Genomic DNA, 15864 nt, shown 5'->3' with positions numbered 1-15864 from the left:
TACATAGGATGATTCTAGCCCTACTCTATATATGGAACCCTCCGATCTACAGAGGGAATCATTTCCATAGGATGATTCCAACATATATATAGGTTGTGCCCTAGAAAATCATTTCCATATGATAATCCCAGCCATAATCTATAGAAATCATCATTTCCGTAGGATTATTCCAACGTATATAGGCTGTGCCCTAGAAATCATTTCCATAAGATGATCCTAGCCGTACTCTATCTATGGAAAGAGAACCCTCCGAATCATTTCCATAGGATGATTCCAATGTAAATAGATTATGCCGCATAAATCATTTCACCATTGTGCTGCATGAGAGAGCAGCCACACATGCCCACACATGCTCACTTTTCCGCAGATTTTGTCTTATTCATTTAATTCATGTTAGGTGGTTGCTCTATGGGTGCAACAGCCAACCTCGAAATGCCTTTATGCAAAAGTCCCTAACTAATCCCAAGTGCCCCGGGGCACTCGTTATCAAGGGTTTTGTTAACCAAAGGTAGAAAACATCATCAAACGCGAAATGCCAGCCACACATCCTTATCAAGGGTTTTGTAAGGTGCATTGGAAATGTAAATCTACACATTATTTGAGAAAAATGATGCAAAAGCCTGGTAAAACTCTTAATCCCTATGTAAATGTATTGTAGATTTACATTTCCTTAACGAGTGCCCCCTTAACAAAACCCTATTATCAATATATAGCCGATGAATCAATCGTATGAATCAATAAAGACATGTACGAAATATTCCCACCATCCCAAATGCGCCGCCCATTAGATCGTGTATTGATTTTTTTGAGGGGAGATGATTTTTTCACCCCTTATGTCTGGAAATTCTGTGTTTCTTAGTCACAATTCGCCTTATTAAAACAAGGCAGATAATACAGGCACAACCATGTTTTGATAATAGGCACGAGTTCAACTTGTCCCATATGCTTTAACCAGCTTTCAACAGCTTTTGGGGAATTTCAACATATAGATATGCATATAGGACAAGGTTAGTTTGCACCTATTATCAAAATATGGTTGTGCCTCTATATCATTTACCTAAAATAATTGCATGTAGCACATTGGGATTGGGCCTACCTTCTTGATGTAAGCACAAGCCGAATTTATAATTTCAATTATACAAGGAAGAAACACATCCTAATATCTTCATCGGCTGCTCACTACTCAATTTTTCTGGGTGCCCTAAAATTATTCAAACATAACATGGGAGACAAACAATATTCAAAGCCGCATTCCGTTCTCCTCCTTTCACGTTACCTTGACTTAAATTGATAAAATCCACACCTTATGTTTGCCTAGCTGGAAATATGGTTGCCAATGGATTGGAGCGTTAATGGACAGGATTTGGGCACAAAAATTGCATCCTAACCTCGTCTAATGGATCCATATGTTCAGGGGCACAGCCAGGGATTTACAGTTGGGGGGGGGGGGGGGGGGGGGGGCACCCCCACGCCGACCCAGGCGTAGGTATAAAAATCTGACTGAGCGTCTTAAGTTCGAATGGAGGGGGGCTGATGCACATAAACGACCTTCATATTTTTGTTCATTTATGTCTATTCACAAGGTTTTTTTATTTTTTTTTGTAACATTTAAAAATTCTACTCAATACGATAAACAACATCTTATTCTAGCTTTTTATTTCGAATGATAATTCGTCTCTCTCCGAGTTTCTTCCCTCTTCCCTCTCCTAACCCTAAGCCCTAAATGCGTGCAATATGAGTAGGTCCTAGGACACTCCATTTGACGGCCTGATTTGAAATGGATCATGACCCGAATTCAAAAACTAAGATCCGGAAAGCACTCCAAATAGGATCCGACCAATTAGGGATCCTAACGGGATTGTGACCAAGGCATAAGTGGATCCAATCCGATGGATCCGTTGACACCCCTAGATGCAAAGAACAAACTCCTCTATTCCATAAATAAAACATCTAATACATTTAGATTTCCATGAAGTTCTAGTTTCTAAGCAACGAAAGAAATAAGCTAAAATGTTTTTTTTTTTTTTTTTTTTCGCATAGGTTTTGTGGTTGGTATTAGTATATTACATACTTTGATGGGATTCAAATGGATGGAAATTCGGATGGCAGACAAGGTGAAACCAACAGTAGAAAACATAGAAACGTGAAGTTGGTATTTTCCATTGGATGGTTTAAACTTGGCGAGCTTATCAATAGTCGTCAAAGCTTTCCTATTCTTCTTCATGTTGAGAGATGCTTATACTCGAATATAATTAAGCCCTACATTACATATGCCAATCCATTTTTGTTTTGCTTCGTATTTGTTTCCACATAAAGATATTTTAGCCAACAAAATAAAAAGAAGAGTCCAGTTACTAAAAGCTAGGGAATGTGAATATTATTTCCACGTAGGAATTACTTATAAGAGGAATAATAGAGGCAAGGGCGCCCTTGCATAAAGAGCCCCAAAATGTCCCTTGATTGGACTCACGTCAGTGCATCTCTGCCGTGCATATAAAAGATAAAAATATAATATTTTGTGACAGATGGTAGCCGCGATCATTTTTTTTGTTTTGCTTATGAAAGTTAAAAACATGCTCATTGATTATTCTTGTCTTTGGCAAGAAGAAAGAAGTGCAGAAGTCTACAAGCCTACAAGCCTACGCTAGGCCCTTTAAACCTGTCTCATACCAAGTTGGGTCCCACCTAATCTCATACCAAGGCAGACCTTTAGGACTCTAAGGTATCGGCTGTTCACTTTGTCGCTGTTTTCACTCTGGCATTTTTTTTTTCCAAGTCGCCATTTCCACAAGTCACCTCTTTCGCAGCAGTCCACTTGGTGGTAACTTCGCTCTGGTGAGGTTTCACTCTGACCTTTTTTTGCCGGGTAGCCTTTCAAGGTAATCCTCTCCATAGGTTGCCCTTTTTTGTGAATTGAATACGTGATGATAGTAGTTACTCTTATACCAAATGTTAGGTAATGAACCAATACGCCAAAAGCTTTGGAGTTGTTGGAATGTGTTAATGTTAAACAAGGCCATTTAAACCTTTCTTGTGGTACGAGGTTGGGTCCCACCTAATCCCAAACCTAGGCAGGCCCCCAACTGAGGACCTGTTCATTCAGGACCTGGTGCGTTTTGGGGCCCGATTTAACTAAAACATTTTCCTTTTAATTTTGGAACCCTTGAACTGGCCAGTTCAAATCATAATAATGTTGGTCTTTTCCAAGTGGTTTTATGTCATTTTCACAAGCCTCATGTTGTTTCCTTTTTTCTAAGCTAATTTATGGGAGAATCGTGTCTGAAAACCATTTGTTATATCTGTTCATCTAATAGGTGGGCCCTATCTGTACTTCACATATGAAAATTTATTTGGATGGTTATGAGTACTAGACCTGGCAAACGGGTGGGCCGGACCGAGTTTGACCCGACCCGTATGGGTCCGGATCAAACGGGCCGGGTCCGGAAAAATTTACGGCTCACGAATCTTGGACCTGCGCCCGGCCCGTCGACCCGTGTTTTTAGTAAATTTTTGTTTTGTAGTCTTTTTTGTATTTATAGGTATTTGCTAACCACCTTCTCCAAAAGCTACTTTTCGCCCATCCTTTACAATTGTATGTGTTGAGAGATTTGTCTTATTAGACGTAGTGAAAACTGCACGGAAATACTATTTCTGGAAAGGTAGCTCGCAATAATAAGTACCGAAAAAAGCTAGCAATAATAATCATAAGGTACTAAAGTTTTGGAGGAAAATTACGGGAAAAGTGCTATAAAGTAGAAAAATTACAGAAAAAGTACCGAAAAAGGGTACCCTTATATGACAATTACGGAAAAAACTAGGTATAGAAATATGACAATTATGGAAAAACTACTTTGTTCCACTTACACGGCACCCACCCAATTTTGACGGGCCGGGTTGACCCGCGGGTAAACTTAGAAATGGGTCATAAAATGTTGACCCGGACCCGGAAATTACAGGCGGCCGGGTCGACCCGCAGGTCCGGGTCAATTCTTGCCAGGTCTAATGAGTACCTATTAAAATTTATTCAGATGGTTACTAAAAACAAAACAAAAAGGATAGAAAGTCCACATTTTGAATTTCAGAAAGTATTTAGTCAAATTTAAGTTTTTTAAACAAACAATTAGAAATTCCATTAGTAACAGGGAAATGATATATTCTCCCCCATTTCTTCCCCTGGCCTGGCCATCCCATTATGGCGTACAAAAGTAATCATAAATACACTAGAGTGGGTGACCCCACCTTGATCCGATGATCCTTGCCCCTTGATTGACATAGCACATTTTAGGGTTTTGCCGACAAAATGTCAACCAATGTGATGTCCTTTCCACATGGGACTGGGACCGTGAGGGCCGTCTCATAATGCCCAACAAAATCAACGGTCTTAATTGCAAATACATGTCCCTGGTGGGACACAAAAATCGATCCTTAGGATTGATTCTTCTCCTGGTTGGAGATACCCTAGCAATTTCCTAATAGGGATTTGCTAGCCAATTTCACGGAAATCAATTTCGCGGCTTGCTTTTGTATGTGAGAATAGCCACCTCAGATGAATAGATGAATAAGACAAAATCTGCCACAAAAGTCAAATTGTGTGGCTGTTCTCACATGCAAAAGCCAACCGCAAAATGGCTTTCCGCGAAATTGGCTAGCAAGTCCCTTCCTAATATCACTCTTCATTGCACCTGTGTTTCTCAATTGCTGCCTGCCTAGATTTCAACCAGCAAACAGTGTTTTGACCACATGTTTTGGGAAGTTGAATATTCTTCCCCGGGCCAACCCCCCCCCCCCCCCCCCCCCATCTATTGTGAAAAGAATAGTCATGAATCATGTTGATAATACACTGGACGGGGTGACCAAGGAAAAAAGGGGTCAAATATATCATTTCCCCATTAATTTTCTCTTCCACCCACAGTTTCTGTTCAATGCATTGATTTCTGACTTTTAAGATGTTGCGTGCCACAACAAGTAAAGTAATAAAAGAAAAAGAAGCTTATGATCGTTCAGCTGCTCATTTTGAGTAAAACATGAAGACATTTTTTGAGATATTTTCAACCAACCTTACCTTAAATTTCTCTTGCACACTCTTCATTTCGCAATATTTTTCATTCCAATTCGTTCAAACACCCAAATGGTCAAAAGGGTAGAATTCTAATTCAAAAGCTAGGTAGCCACGAGGAAGAATCCCAACGTGACAAGATTAAAAATTAATGCAACCCTACAAAAAATCCCCTCTCCCACTCTTACTTTTCCTTGTGAAACCGCGTTTCTAAGCAGTGGATGAGAATTCAAGAATTGGAAGTCCTTTTAAATGCAATCTGCAGAAAGAAGAATCAGATAAATACTCTTCTTTCTCATTCTCTTTCACTACACCTGTTTCCTTTTCTTTTCTTTTTCTTTTCAATCTTCTTTCTGGGTTTCTGAATATATAAATCAATCATATCCACTGCGCTTTTTATTTGATTCCACTGTTTTCCCTTTCTGGGTTTTGAAGTTCATGTAGATCAAGCTTTGGAAAGAGAGGTATATTCTTGTTTTTTTTTTTTTTTTGTTGTTGTTCTATTCAAATTTCTCTTTCTGGGCTTTCAAGAGAATACATCATTTTCTTCATCTTCCTACTCTCCAACTGTTTGACTATTTTTGTTTCCCTTGTGATTAGAGTTACTTGGATCAAGCTCTAGAACAGATAGAAAGCTTATTCTTCTTTTTTCTCATTTGTGTTTGGAAGTTCATGTGGAACAAACTCTGAATACTAAGGGGGGTTGAAACAATGTTATTTTCCAAGATATTCATCTTTGTTTTCTTCTTATTTTTGTGTGGTTTAAATGCTCAAGCGGAAAATAACAAAAACCCAGTAAGATCCAATGGATCTCTCCTTCATGGAATTGAATTTCCTGATCACATGACCTTCAATTCAATCACTTCTTCGCAAACCGCCGAGTGTCAGCCTAGACAAGATGAAATCCCCAATAGACCGGCGCTGAAACTTCACCTCAAACACAGGACGATGAATCCCAAAACTGAAAACAGCAAATTGGGTTCATTGAGAGAAGCCACCTATAGAGATCTGACCAGAATTCATACCCTCAATAAAAGGATCATAGAGAGTAAGAACCAAAACACTGTCTCAAGAATAACAGAGCAGACACAGAGGCAATTAATCAGAGGAATCGATGAAAAGGGCGGCGAACCGATGATCACCAATCAGTTGGTGGCGACACTGGAATCCGGGGTCAGCCTCGGATCAGGCGAGTATTTCATTGACGTTTTTGTAGGGACTCCACCTAAGCATTTCTCTCTGATACTTGACACTGGTAGTGATCTCAATTGGATCCAGTGCCTCCCTTGCATTGATTGCTTTGAACAAAAAGGACCTCCATACAACCCACGAGATTCCTCATCCTTTCACAATATCACTTGCAATGATCCTCGTTGTCAGCTCGTATCTTCCCCGGATCCCCCTCGGCCCTGCACATCATCTGATCAGACCTGCCAGTACTTCTACTGGTATGGCGATCGATCCAACACCACCGGAGACTTTGCTCTCGAGACCTTCACAGTCAATCTCACAACAACCACCGGAGACTCAGAACTTCGAACAGTGGAACATGTTATGTTTGGTTGCGGTCATTGGAACAGAGGTCTATTCCATGGGGCCGCCGGACTTCTGGGTCTGGGGCGAGGTCCTCTCTCCTTCTCCTCGCAGCTTCAATCACTCTACGGACACACGTTTTCCTACTGTCTAGTCGATCGAAACAGTAATATCAGTGTGAGCAGTAAACTAATTTTCGGTGAGGATAAGAGTCTAATGAGTCACCCCAATTTGAATTTCACTTCCTTAGTGACAGGCAAAGAGAACCCAGTTGATACTTTCTATTATGTTCAGATAAAATCCATCATGGTAGGTAGAGAGATTTTGAACATCCCAACAGAGACATGGCGGATTTCGCCTGAGGGTGCCGGAGGTACAATCATCGATTCAGGCACGACACTTAGTTATTTTGCTGATCCAGCTTACCAAATAATAAAACAGGCATTTGTAAAGAAGGTGAAGGACTATCCAGTTGTAACTGATTTTCCCTTGTTAGAACCTTGCTATAATGTATCAGGGGTGGAGAAGGTTGAGCTTCCAGAATTCACAATTGTGTTCGAAGATGGTGCGGTTTGGGACTTCCCGGCGGAGAATTACTTCATCCGAATAGACCCCGAGGAGATTGTTTGTTTGGCGATCATGGGGACTCCTCGTTCTTCACTTTCGATACTAGGGAACTATCAGCAGCAGAATTTCCATATTATGTATGATACAAAGAAGTCTAGGCTGGGCTTTGCACCCATGAGGTGTGCTGATGTGTAGTGCATGTAGGATGATGGTGTGGATTCCACATGTTATGCTAACGTTGACTTCGATGTAGGATGGAAGGGAATTGCAAGAACTCATTTGGAATCTGAAGTGGGTGTGGTTGGCTATTGATGAGGCTTGATTTGATGGTGATAATGATGGGCGGAGAATTTGTGAAGCTGTTAAGACTTTGGGAGGGTGTTTTTTAGTTTTTTTCTTTTGTTAACTCTTCAAATAGAGGTAACATTAAATTGGATAGATTTATTTCTTCTCTGTGTTTTGATTGGTTTTGCATTTGTAAATGAGGATTATACTTTGTTAAACAGAAATGAGAATAGTTCATTTCTGCTTCAAATGATCAAAAGGCACATGGGGTTTCTATAGGATTAATTCTAAAGGTCTTTTTTCCAACTGTATTATGTCATCTCACATGGTTGTTCTTGTTCTTTATTTTACTCTGCAATCTCCCATGAGTTTTCAACATTACTTTCAAGGCTTCAACACATGCCTGTCACATGATTAGAAAAAATCACCCAAAATGAAGGTACCTTAAGCTTTAAATGCATTTTGCGTTTCCAGCAAGTCCAAAGCTTAGGATCTCTTTGATACCTCTAAAAATATGTTCATTCGTAAATAGTGGTTATAAAAGTTTCAGAAATGATATAGTTAATGTCTTACAAATGAGGCTTTAATGTCCATTTATAAATAAGTATAGCTTAGAATAATTTCAGTTGCAAAAAAGGACTGATTTTAGTTGAACCCAAAGAAGTCATTAATTCTTAGATGAAACCAGCAATGGTTAACAGTTCTCTGAATATTATCAAACTTGCCACAAACCATCACTACACAGCCGGCGATGCTGCAAAGTTGCAGCATCGCTTAAATTTTCTTGTTTATCTGGTTAAAGTAATTTACCATGACTGGACTAACATGGATGCTAATAGAATTGGGGTACACAGACTAGTAACAATCTCAAATGTAAATGACATACACATACATGGTGTACACAGACTAGTTTTTTGGAATGGCAGTGTACACGGACTAGTAACAATCTCAAATAACTTACCGTGACTGGACTAACATGGTTGCTAATAGAACTGGTGTACACAGACTAGTAACATTCTCAAATATAAATGATATACACATACATGGTGTACAAAGACTAGTAATGATCTCAAATAACTTACGGTTACTCGACTAACATGGTTGTTGGAGTAACCAGAAGTGCAAAGAACGAGTCGGGGGTTGTTGTTGTCCACCTGCGATTGAATAAACCTTCGAATCCAGGAAGGGTGTTCAATGAATCCATGAAGTGCAGATAAAAGTCTACTTTCTATGAAGAAGAAAGACCAAAATTTACTTAATTTCAAGTGTAAAAGTGTGCCACAACCCTTTGCACGCTACGCGCATGTATAAGAGGAAAAACGTGACTTCTTTTTCTACAACAACTCAAATACCTATTCCTATTTTAACTCAACTTACCTTGCTAAACTCCTAACAAATAAGTAACAAGTAGGACATAGCCTAAATAAAAAAACACTTTCTAACAAAACATAAATATGACGTGCTACTTTCCTTATCTTGCACTTGCACGTTTTTTTTTTTTCAAACCGACTTTCTTTAAATTGCTAATTCAAGAGATGCGTGATACATCAGTCCCCTCCACTCGAAGAGAACTCGACCTCGAGTTCATTGGTGACGTCGTCATAGATCTCCAACTTCAAATACATTGAGATGCAACACTTTGCTTTTTCCACATTGTACTTAGCTTTAGGCGGAGTAGGCTTCTTTTACTTCTTTTTTACACCATCTCATATCATTTTCTTCTTGGATTTGGCAAGGGTTTCCTTTACCATCAAACACGATTGCCCCTCTACATGAGAAGCTTTGGGGCCATTCTCATCCGCCAAAGGTTGAAGCGCATAAGTCTTGTTGTTTTGGCAAATAACGGAGACATTATCTCTTCCCTTATGTATAGAAAGCTTGATGAAAAGGCTAGTCTCTGTTTCTATCGTAAGTAGAAAGGCCTCCGGAAGCTCTAGAAATCACAATTTCCGTATGGTGAGTTTGCGGACCAGTTTCTGTCTCTGTAACGATGCGTTTATGGTCTTTTTATAGAATTACTAATGATTTTTCATCACCTCATCCATGGCTTCTCAATGGGGGTACAAATCTGGCCGTTAGAATGCAATTCTACAGTCCAGATTGACTCCAAATCATGATATTTGGCAAGAGTAAACCACGGCTCGCTCCGTAACGGTTATTATGCCATTAAGCAAATAATTGCACTCCGCAAGAATGTGTATATGTGAAGTACAAAGTGTGCCACTAGCGCCATACAGCCTAATAGCCTATTGCCCGCGTGCATGTGTGTGCTTGTGTGGACAGTGCAACATGGCCTCACGCTGCAACGCTTGCTTTAAGTAAAATAACAACTAGGAGTGAGAGATGCTTTATAAGTTGCGCTCCTCCCATCCCAACTTCCAACGTGGAGTGCACAAGCCTTTTGCGAAACACTTTGGAAAAGCCGATTTCAAAAAACAAAAACACTTTTTCCTTAATTTTAAAAATATTTTCCATCAATTTCCTCATGGCCCAAGAAGTAATGAGACTTCAAAAGACTTTCAATTTCCTTTCAAAAAACACAAAATCACTTTTTCCAGCACAGTAAAATGGCTTTTAAAGGACATGAGAAAAATCCATTGAAGTAAAAAATGAGGACTCAGTGTCATACTTCCTCCTCTAACAGAATAACAATGAATGAAAATACATCTCTCGTACAAAGACAGCATCTATTTGCAAATTGGAAACTCCACCTTCAAAAGATCAAGGGTGTTGATCTTTCTGTGCATTACCATCTACCAAAAAGTCTTCAAATCTAAATGACGTAAGAGCCATTCACTGTTGAAGTATAATTGATTAAATGACACCAGCCCTAACAGCTTAGGCCCTGTTTGTTTCAGATTATGACAACTGATTGTGAGTGCCAAACCTATTATTGGACTCAAATTTAAACATAACATTGAGTCAAATAATCAGTCTGGTACTCACAATCGGTTATCTTAATCTTTAGGCCCTGTTCGTTTGGGATTATGAACCAACCTATTGTAATTATGGCAACTGATTGTGATAATCACCTATGATGAAAATAATCTATTGTCATATAATTGTGTTCTGTTGCATCATTTATTAACTGTTGCATCATTTATTAAGTGATTAATCACACAACTTATAATGACCAAAACACCCTTCGATAAAAGAATTACAGCTTACAAACCCCACTCTATTTTAAGTTAGTGTGTAGAAACCGTTTTCTCTTGTTCAAATGCAATTACAAGAAAAAATACAGTTACAACCACTGTTGGCAAAGCATGTCAAACACTCTGGCTATCGATATTAGCACTACCATGTTTTGATAAGTGCACAAACTCAGCTCGTATCTTTTGTTTTACAACCACTGCCAGACACCTTTGGCTATCGATATTGGCACTACCATGTTTTGATCAATGCACAAACTCAGCTTGTATTTTCTGTTTTTACAACCACTTGGCAGACACCTTTGGCAATCAATATTGGCACTACCATGTTTTGATAAGTGCACAAACTGAGCTTGTCTTTTCTGTTTTACAACCATTGCTGGTGTACACCTTTGCCTAATGATATTGGCACTACCATGTTTTGATAAGTGCACAACCTCAGCTTGTCTTTTCTTCAACAGCTGCTAAACTTGCCAAAGGATCAATGAGTAACAACATTGGAAGAATAATCCCAGAGAGACTTTTCACCATGGGTCCCACTTGACAAGCTGTAGAAGGAAAAAAAGAGGAATTCATCAACATCATGTATTAAGAAAAGACAAGCTGCATTTGTGAAAAAAAAAAAATAGAGGAATTCATCAATTTATTCTGCCTCTTCTTCAAGCTTACAAGAAAAATAAGCATTCATGAGGTAGACCCTAGACCCCACCTCAGATAATTTTCATTGAAGAATAATCTTACCTTCTACAGGTCTTGATAACAATTAAAAAAGCACTCCAAAAAGAAGAAATCATAACTCCTAAAACCAAAATGAATGAGATTACTCCATGGAAACCATAAATATTTCAAATGCAAAAATAAACTAAGAATGATCACAACACAGTAGAAGTTGAATCCTTCTTGATGTTTTCTTTGGAGATTGAGGATTGAGTGAGAGATTTTTGGTGAGGGTAATGAGAGATGCCTTGGGATCACTAAGGGGCCGTTTGGATACTTAGATTTTAGAAAACAGGGTTTTTAGTTTGAAATCAGTGTAAAAGAGGGTTCATGATCTGCTGTGTGCTGTCCTGGCAGCGTTTCTTGGATTTTAAGCAAGAAAATCAGGTTTTAAAAATCTCTCCTGCAACCTGAGATTTCTAAAAACAGGAAAATGGGAGGATCTTCTACTCTCTTGCTGATGGAAAGAAGGGAGAGAAGTCAAAATGAGTAAAAAACGATGGCTGGTCCGCGTCTTCTCTCGTCTCTAGCCCTCTTTTACACTGTTTTCAAACTAAAAACCTGGTTTCTAAAATCCGCATATCCAAACGGCCCCTAAAAGTTATACATGATCTTGAAGATGGTTCTTCAAACTTTCTTGGGATTGGCTGCCTGCTTGAATTGTTACTCAGACCCATTGGAGCTGTTCTCGATGTGAACGGAGGTGAGCAAGCCAATCCAAGGATAAAATAAACCCAAACCCAGATTGCTATCCCCACAGAGAACATCCCCAATGCGTAAGGCTCTGCTATACCAGACATGGGTTCCAGGCATGCAAATGGGTGGCAGTTATGGTCTGTGTATGAAAAGAAAACCAGTATATGTGTGCAGAACTCTGTACTTATGTATGCAATGAAAACTACTATACTTTATCACGTTACCAAATGCCTGTATATCTACTCTCTTTCAAATAGTAAAAAACTGAATATCTGATATAATATGGTACCTTTAAAGACAGTCTCGGAATCTAATTGAAGGTTTAGAGTGTAGGAAAGAAATAAAAACCCCAAGGAACTTAATGAAATAGTGTTTGGTATAGAAATAAAATAAGGACCTTGATCCTTTGAGTGAGTGCTCCAAAAGTGAATGCTAGTGACACTGTTCTAGTATTTGCTGCCACTTGTGGTAATGCAAATTGCCTCTCTTGTCCATTTCAGCTGAAATATAAAAAAATATAAAATAAAATAAGATGATAAAATGGGTTTTAAAAGGGTCTTATTTGATCAGTGTTTTTCTGCTGCTAATGATGTTTATGGACACCTTGTTGTTCCTTGCTTTTAGTTAATATAAGGCTAAAGTATATGTGATAGAGAAAAGAAGGAGACAGGGTGTGGTTATTGGGCTCTTGGTGGTGTGTATGTCCAAATATGGCTGAAATTTCTTTTGAAATGACAAAGAAAACTTGATTGAAAGAAAAACAAGAGACAAATAAAAATAATTACAAAGAAAGCAGAGGTTGGCCCACAGCAAAATATGACTAGAAGTGTAGGCGTTTCTGATAATGGTAATGATGCTTCCAATTATAAAGTCCTTGTAACAGGCAGGAAACTTCAAATTGAGATGAGCAGAAAGGATTATTATTTTGAAAGGATAAGAGATATCGTAAAGCAAAAAGAAAACAAGGTGCAGAAAATTATGTAGACAGGGAGTACAGATTGTCCCTCAAACAAAGATTCTTTACCCATGCCCCACTTGCCCAAGACAGCATCCATTGAAATCCCCTTCAACCTCAACGTGGTTGGAAATCAACATCATCCAAAACAAAGTGAGTCACCTTGTGATATTATACAAGATCACCAGCCTCAGAATGCAAACACATCCCTGTAGCATTTAGGCCCTTTTCATTTTGGATTTTGAGAATTGATTTTGAGCCTAACACTATTGGACTTATAATTAAACACAATTTTGAGTCAATTACTCAATTTTGGGCTCAAAATCAACTCAAAATCCAAAAACGAACAGAGCCTTAATTTTAGGTCTAATAATTGGTTTGGACTCAAAATGCAAAACAAACAGGGGCTAATATGAAATTAAAAAGGATATTCCTCATTGGCGTACCAAGGTAAAATAAAGAATAGTTGCCAAATGGATCTAAAATCTTTCTACTTATACAAAATTATTTCCTTCGATCCAAGAGTAATGATAGCAGGAACAAAAAACAAAAACTAATTCTTGCAAACATCAAAGTACACAATAAATAGCATATAATATGAAAATACAGATGGGAAGGGGAATTTTACTCTCAGATCTTCCACTAAACTGAACTTCAGATATCCACAACCAAATCTACAAACTGCATTTGTCTAAACTCCCAGATCTTACAACATTAAACTATGGAAGCCATTAACTATATCTTTTATAAAACTATTCAAAACATTTTTTCAAAAGAATCATATTTAACTTCAAAACCATTTGCATATAAAAACAATGCTTGAGTTTTTTAGAGAAAAATAAGAAAAAGGACTACTTTACAACCAATTGCAGTCTGAATTTCCGACACTAATAGCAGATTTTCAGCAATAACTAAAAAATCACCACTGAAATGGTAGATTCGTTCATAAGTAAAGACAGAAAACAAAGACTATGATCTAGAACGAAGGATTAATGATCTAGAATGAAAATTTTAGGGTTTGAGAGGAGATTAGGGTTTCAAAAACGATTATATACCTGAAAAGATTAGGGTTTTTTCTTCTTCTTCTTCGTCTAGCAGTGAAAAGGGGGATTTTCACTCTAGGGTTTGTGAAGAGACAGAGATGGTTTCGCCTCCTAGGTTTCGCCATGGATTTTCAGATAGAAAGAGAGGTGGAGTTAGGGTTTCATTTTCACAGAGGTGAGGTGGGGTTAGATCGTGGATAATCTTGTCTTTGTGAAAACTTAAAAGGGCAATATTGGAAACAGGTTGAGAAAACTCCGCCTCCCAAAACGCGCTCAATCGGCTACAATCACCGATTTCGGTGATTGTGGGTGTACGTAGGACTGTAAATCGGGATGGGCAAGCTCGAAGCCCGCCCGTTCGGCCCGCTAAAAGCCCGCCCATAATTAAAATGAGAACAAGTCAACCAAGCTTGGTCAAAAGTTAAAGCCCGAACTCTAATTTGGTCTGAGCTTGATCAAGGACGTCCAGCCCGTTATAGGCCCGGGCCCGATAATAGATTTACTATATAATTTTTCAAGATTTTTTATGCCCTTAAAAATCAGTAGATATTAATTAAATAGGTTACTAAAACATTAATATCCTATAGGCTATAGTTCGACATTAAATAGGTTTTTTGTTTTCCTTTATTTGACCCCTCTTCAGCCCACTTAATATGATGATCCAAACCGTTGAAGTATACAAATTGGTCCCATCTTCAGCCCACTCCATATGAACGGTTTGGATCATCATATCCTATAGGCTATAGTTCGACCTCAGATTTATTAAATGAATAAGACACAATCTGGCAAAAAATCAATCGGTGTGGCTTTTCTCACATGCAAAAGCCAGCAAGTTTAATGGCTTTATATGAAATTGGCTTTTCTATGCTTGCCTTATAGTCTTTTCTCGTGCAGAAAATAAGACGTGATGGGCAAGCCCGAACTCGGCCCGAAGCCCGTTGTGAAGTTTGGGCTGAGTTTGGACAAGCAAATTTTCTAATTTAGTCAGGCCCGAACTCGGCTCGAATCCCGTTGTATAGTAATGAGCTGAGCTTGAGCACCTCAGGCCTGCCCAAGCTCGGCCCGATTGACAGTCCTAGGTGTACGTATAAAATGTTACATTCGCACAATCGAATTATGTAAAATAAGTGATTATCATTTCACCAGACTGAAGACAGTTTTAAGCAAAAATGATTATACAATCGGTTATGTAGATTAATCGATAGTGTATAATCCCAACTCAACAGGGCCTTAGCGAACAAGGCCTTAAGTTTTTGAAGTATAAATGATTAACTAACACCAACTTTGTTGTGAAAACCCCCCATAATAGCAATATGCAATTTCAACGGCAAAGCAAAACGAAACAAAAAAACACAAGGAAACACATGAAGACACAAAGCTTTACGTGGTTCGGCGTAAAGCCTACATCCACGGCAGATGCGACATGCAAATCCACTATAGGAACTGAAGATTACAAGAGAAAATCGTTATTTCTCACCAAACCCACTAAAAAACCCTAGTACACACTTTCACCCTGTAAAGCTCTCAACCATCTTCTCAAAGCGGGTCAAAATAAGCTTACTTGAATCGGGCCGAAATCACTTAAAACAAACCGGGCCGGGCTAGGTTGAATTCAAGACACCCAACTCAACAAACTTAAGCTTTTGGAGCAATTGATTGTTTCACATGCTATCAGAGCATGTGAAACTAGTTGCAGTCCCATGCGATGCACGGGGCAAAGAAAAAATTATGATCTTATGGATTTGTACAAATCAATTTTAAAAAGTTCCTATTTTTATGGGATTCTTTTTGGGGAAACTTTATTGCGTTAAATATTTATTGGAAAACTTTATTGCGTGAAATGCGTATTTTACGATTTAG

The 15864-nt window shown here is 38.6% G+C and overlaps 1 protein-coding gene and 1 long non-coding RNA gene across 2 annotated transcripts; one reads left to right on the top strand and one right to left on the bottom strand.

The window, feature by feature from the left end:
- Positions 1–4993: 4993 nt before the first annotated feature.
- LOC143891649 (aspartic proteinase nepenthesin-1-like) lies at positions 4994–7752 on the top strand. Its single transcript, XM_077396196.1, has one exon. It carries the CDS (start codon positions 5768–5770, stop codon positions 7349–7351), a length of 1584 nt encoding a protein of 527 aa, XP_077252311.1. The 5' UTR covers positions 4994–5767; the 3' UTR covers positions 7352–7752.
- Positions 7753–10571: 2819 nt separating this feature from the next.
- On the bottom strand, positions 10572–14298 carry LOC143845749 (uncharacterized). The gene is made up of 2 exons (XR_013234515.1): positions 14017–14298; positions 10572–11141 (listed from the first exon to the last, which is right to left on the bottom strand). It is a non-coding gene; the product is annotated as an uncharacterized LOC143845749 (long non-coding RNA).
- Between the last annotated feature and the right edge of the window lie 1566 nt (positions 14299–15864).

This window comes from Tasmannia lanceolata, unplaced genomic scaffold (genome assembly GCF_043159265.1).
Source record: "Tasmannia lanceolata isolate RefF3 unplaced genomic scaffold, GAP_Taslan_0.1 ptg000015l, whole genome shotgun sequence".
In the NCBI taxonomy this organism is placed as follows: Eukaryota; Viridiplantae; Streptophyta; class Magnoliopsida; order Canellales; family Winteraceae; genus Tasmannia; species Tasmannia lanceolata.
The sequence above is the reverse complement of the archived record's forward strand: the minus strand, read 5'-3'. Positions and strand labels throughout refer to the sequence as shown.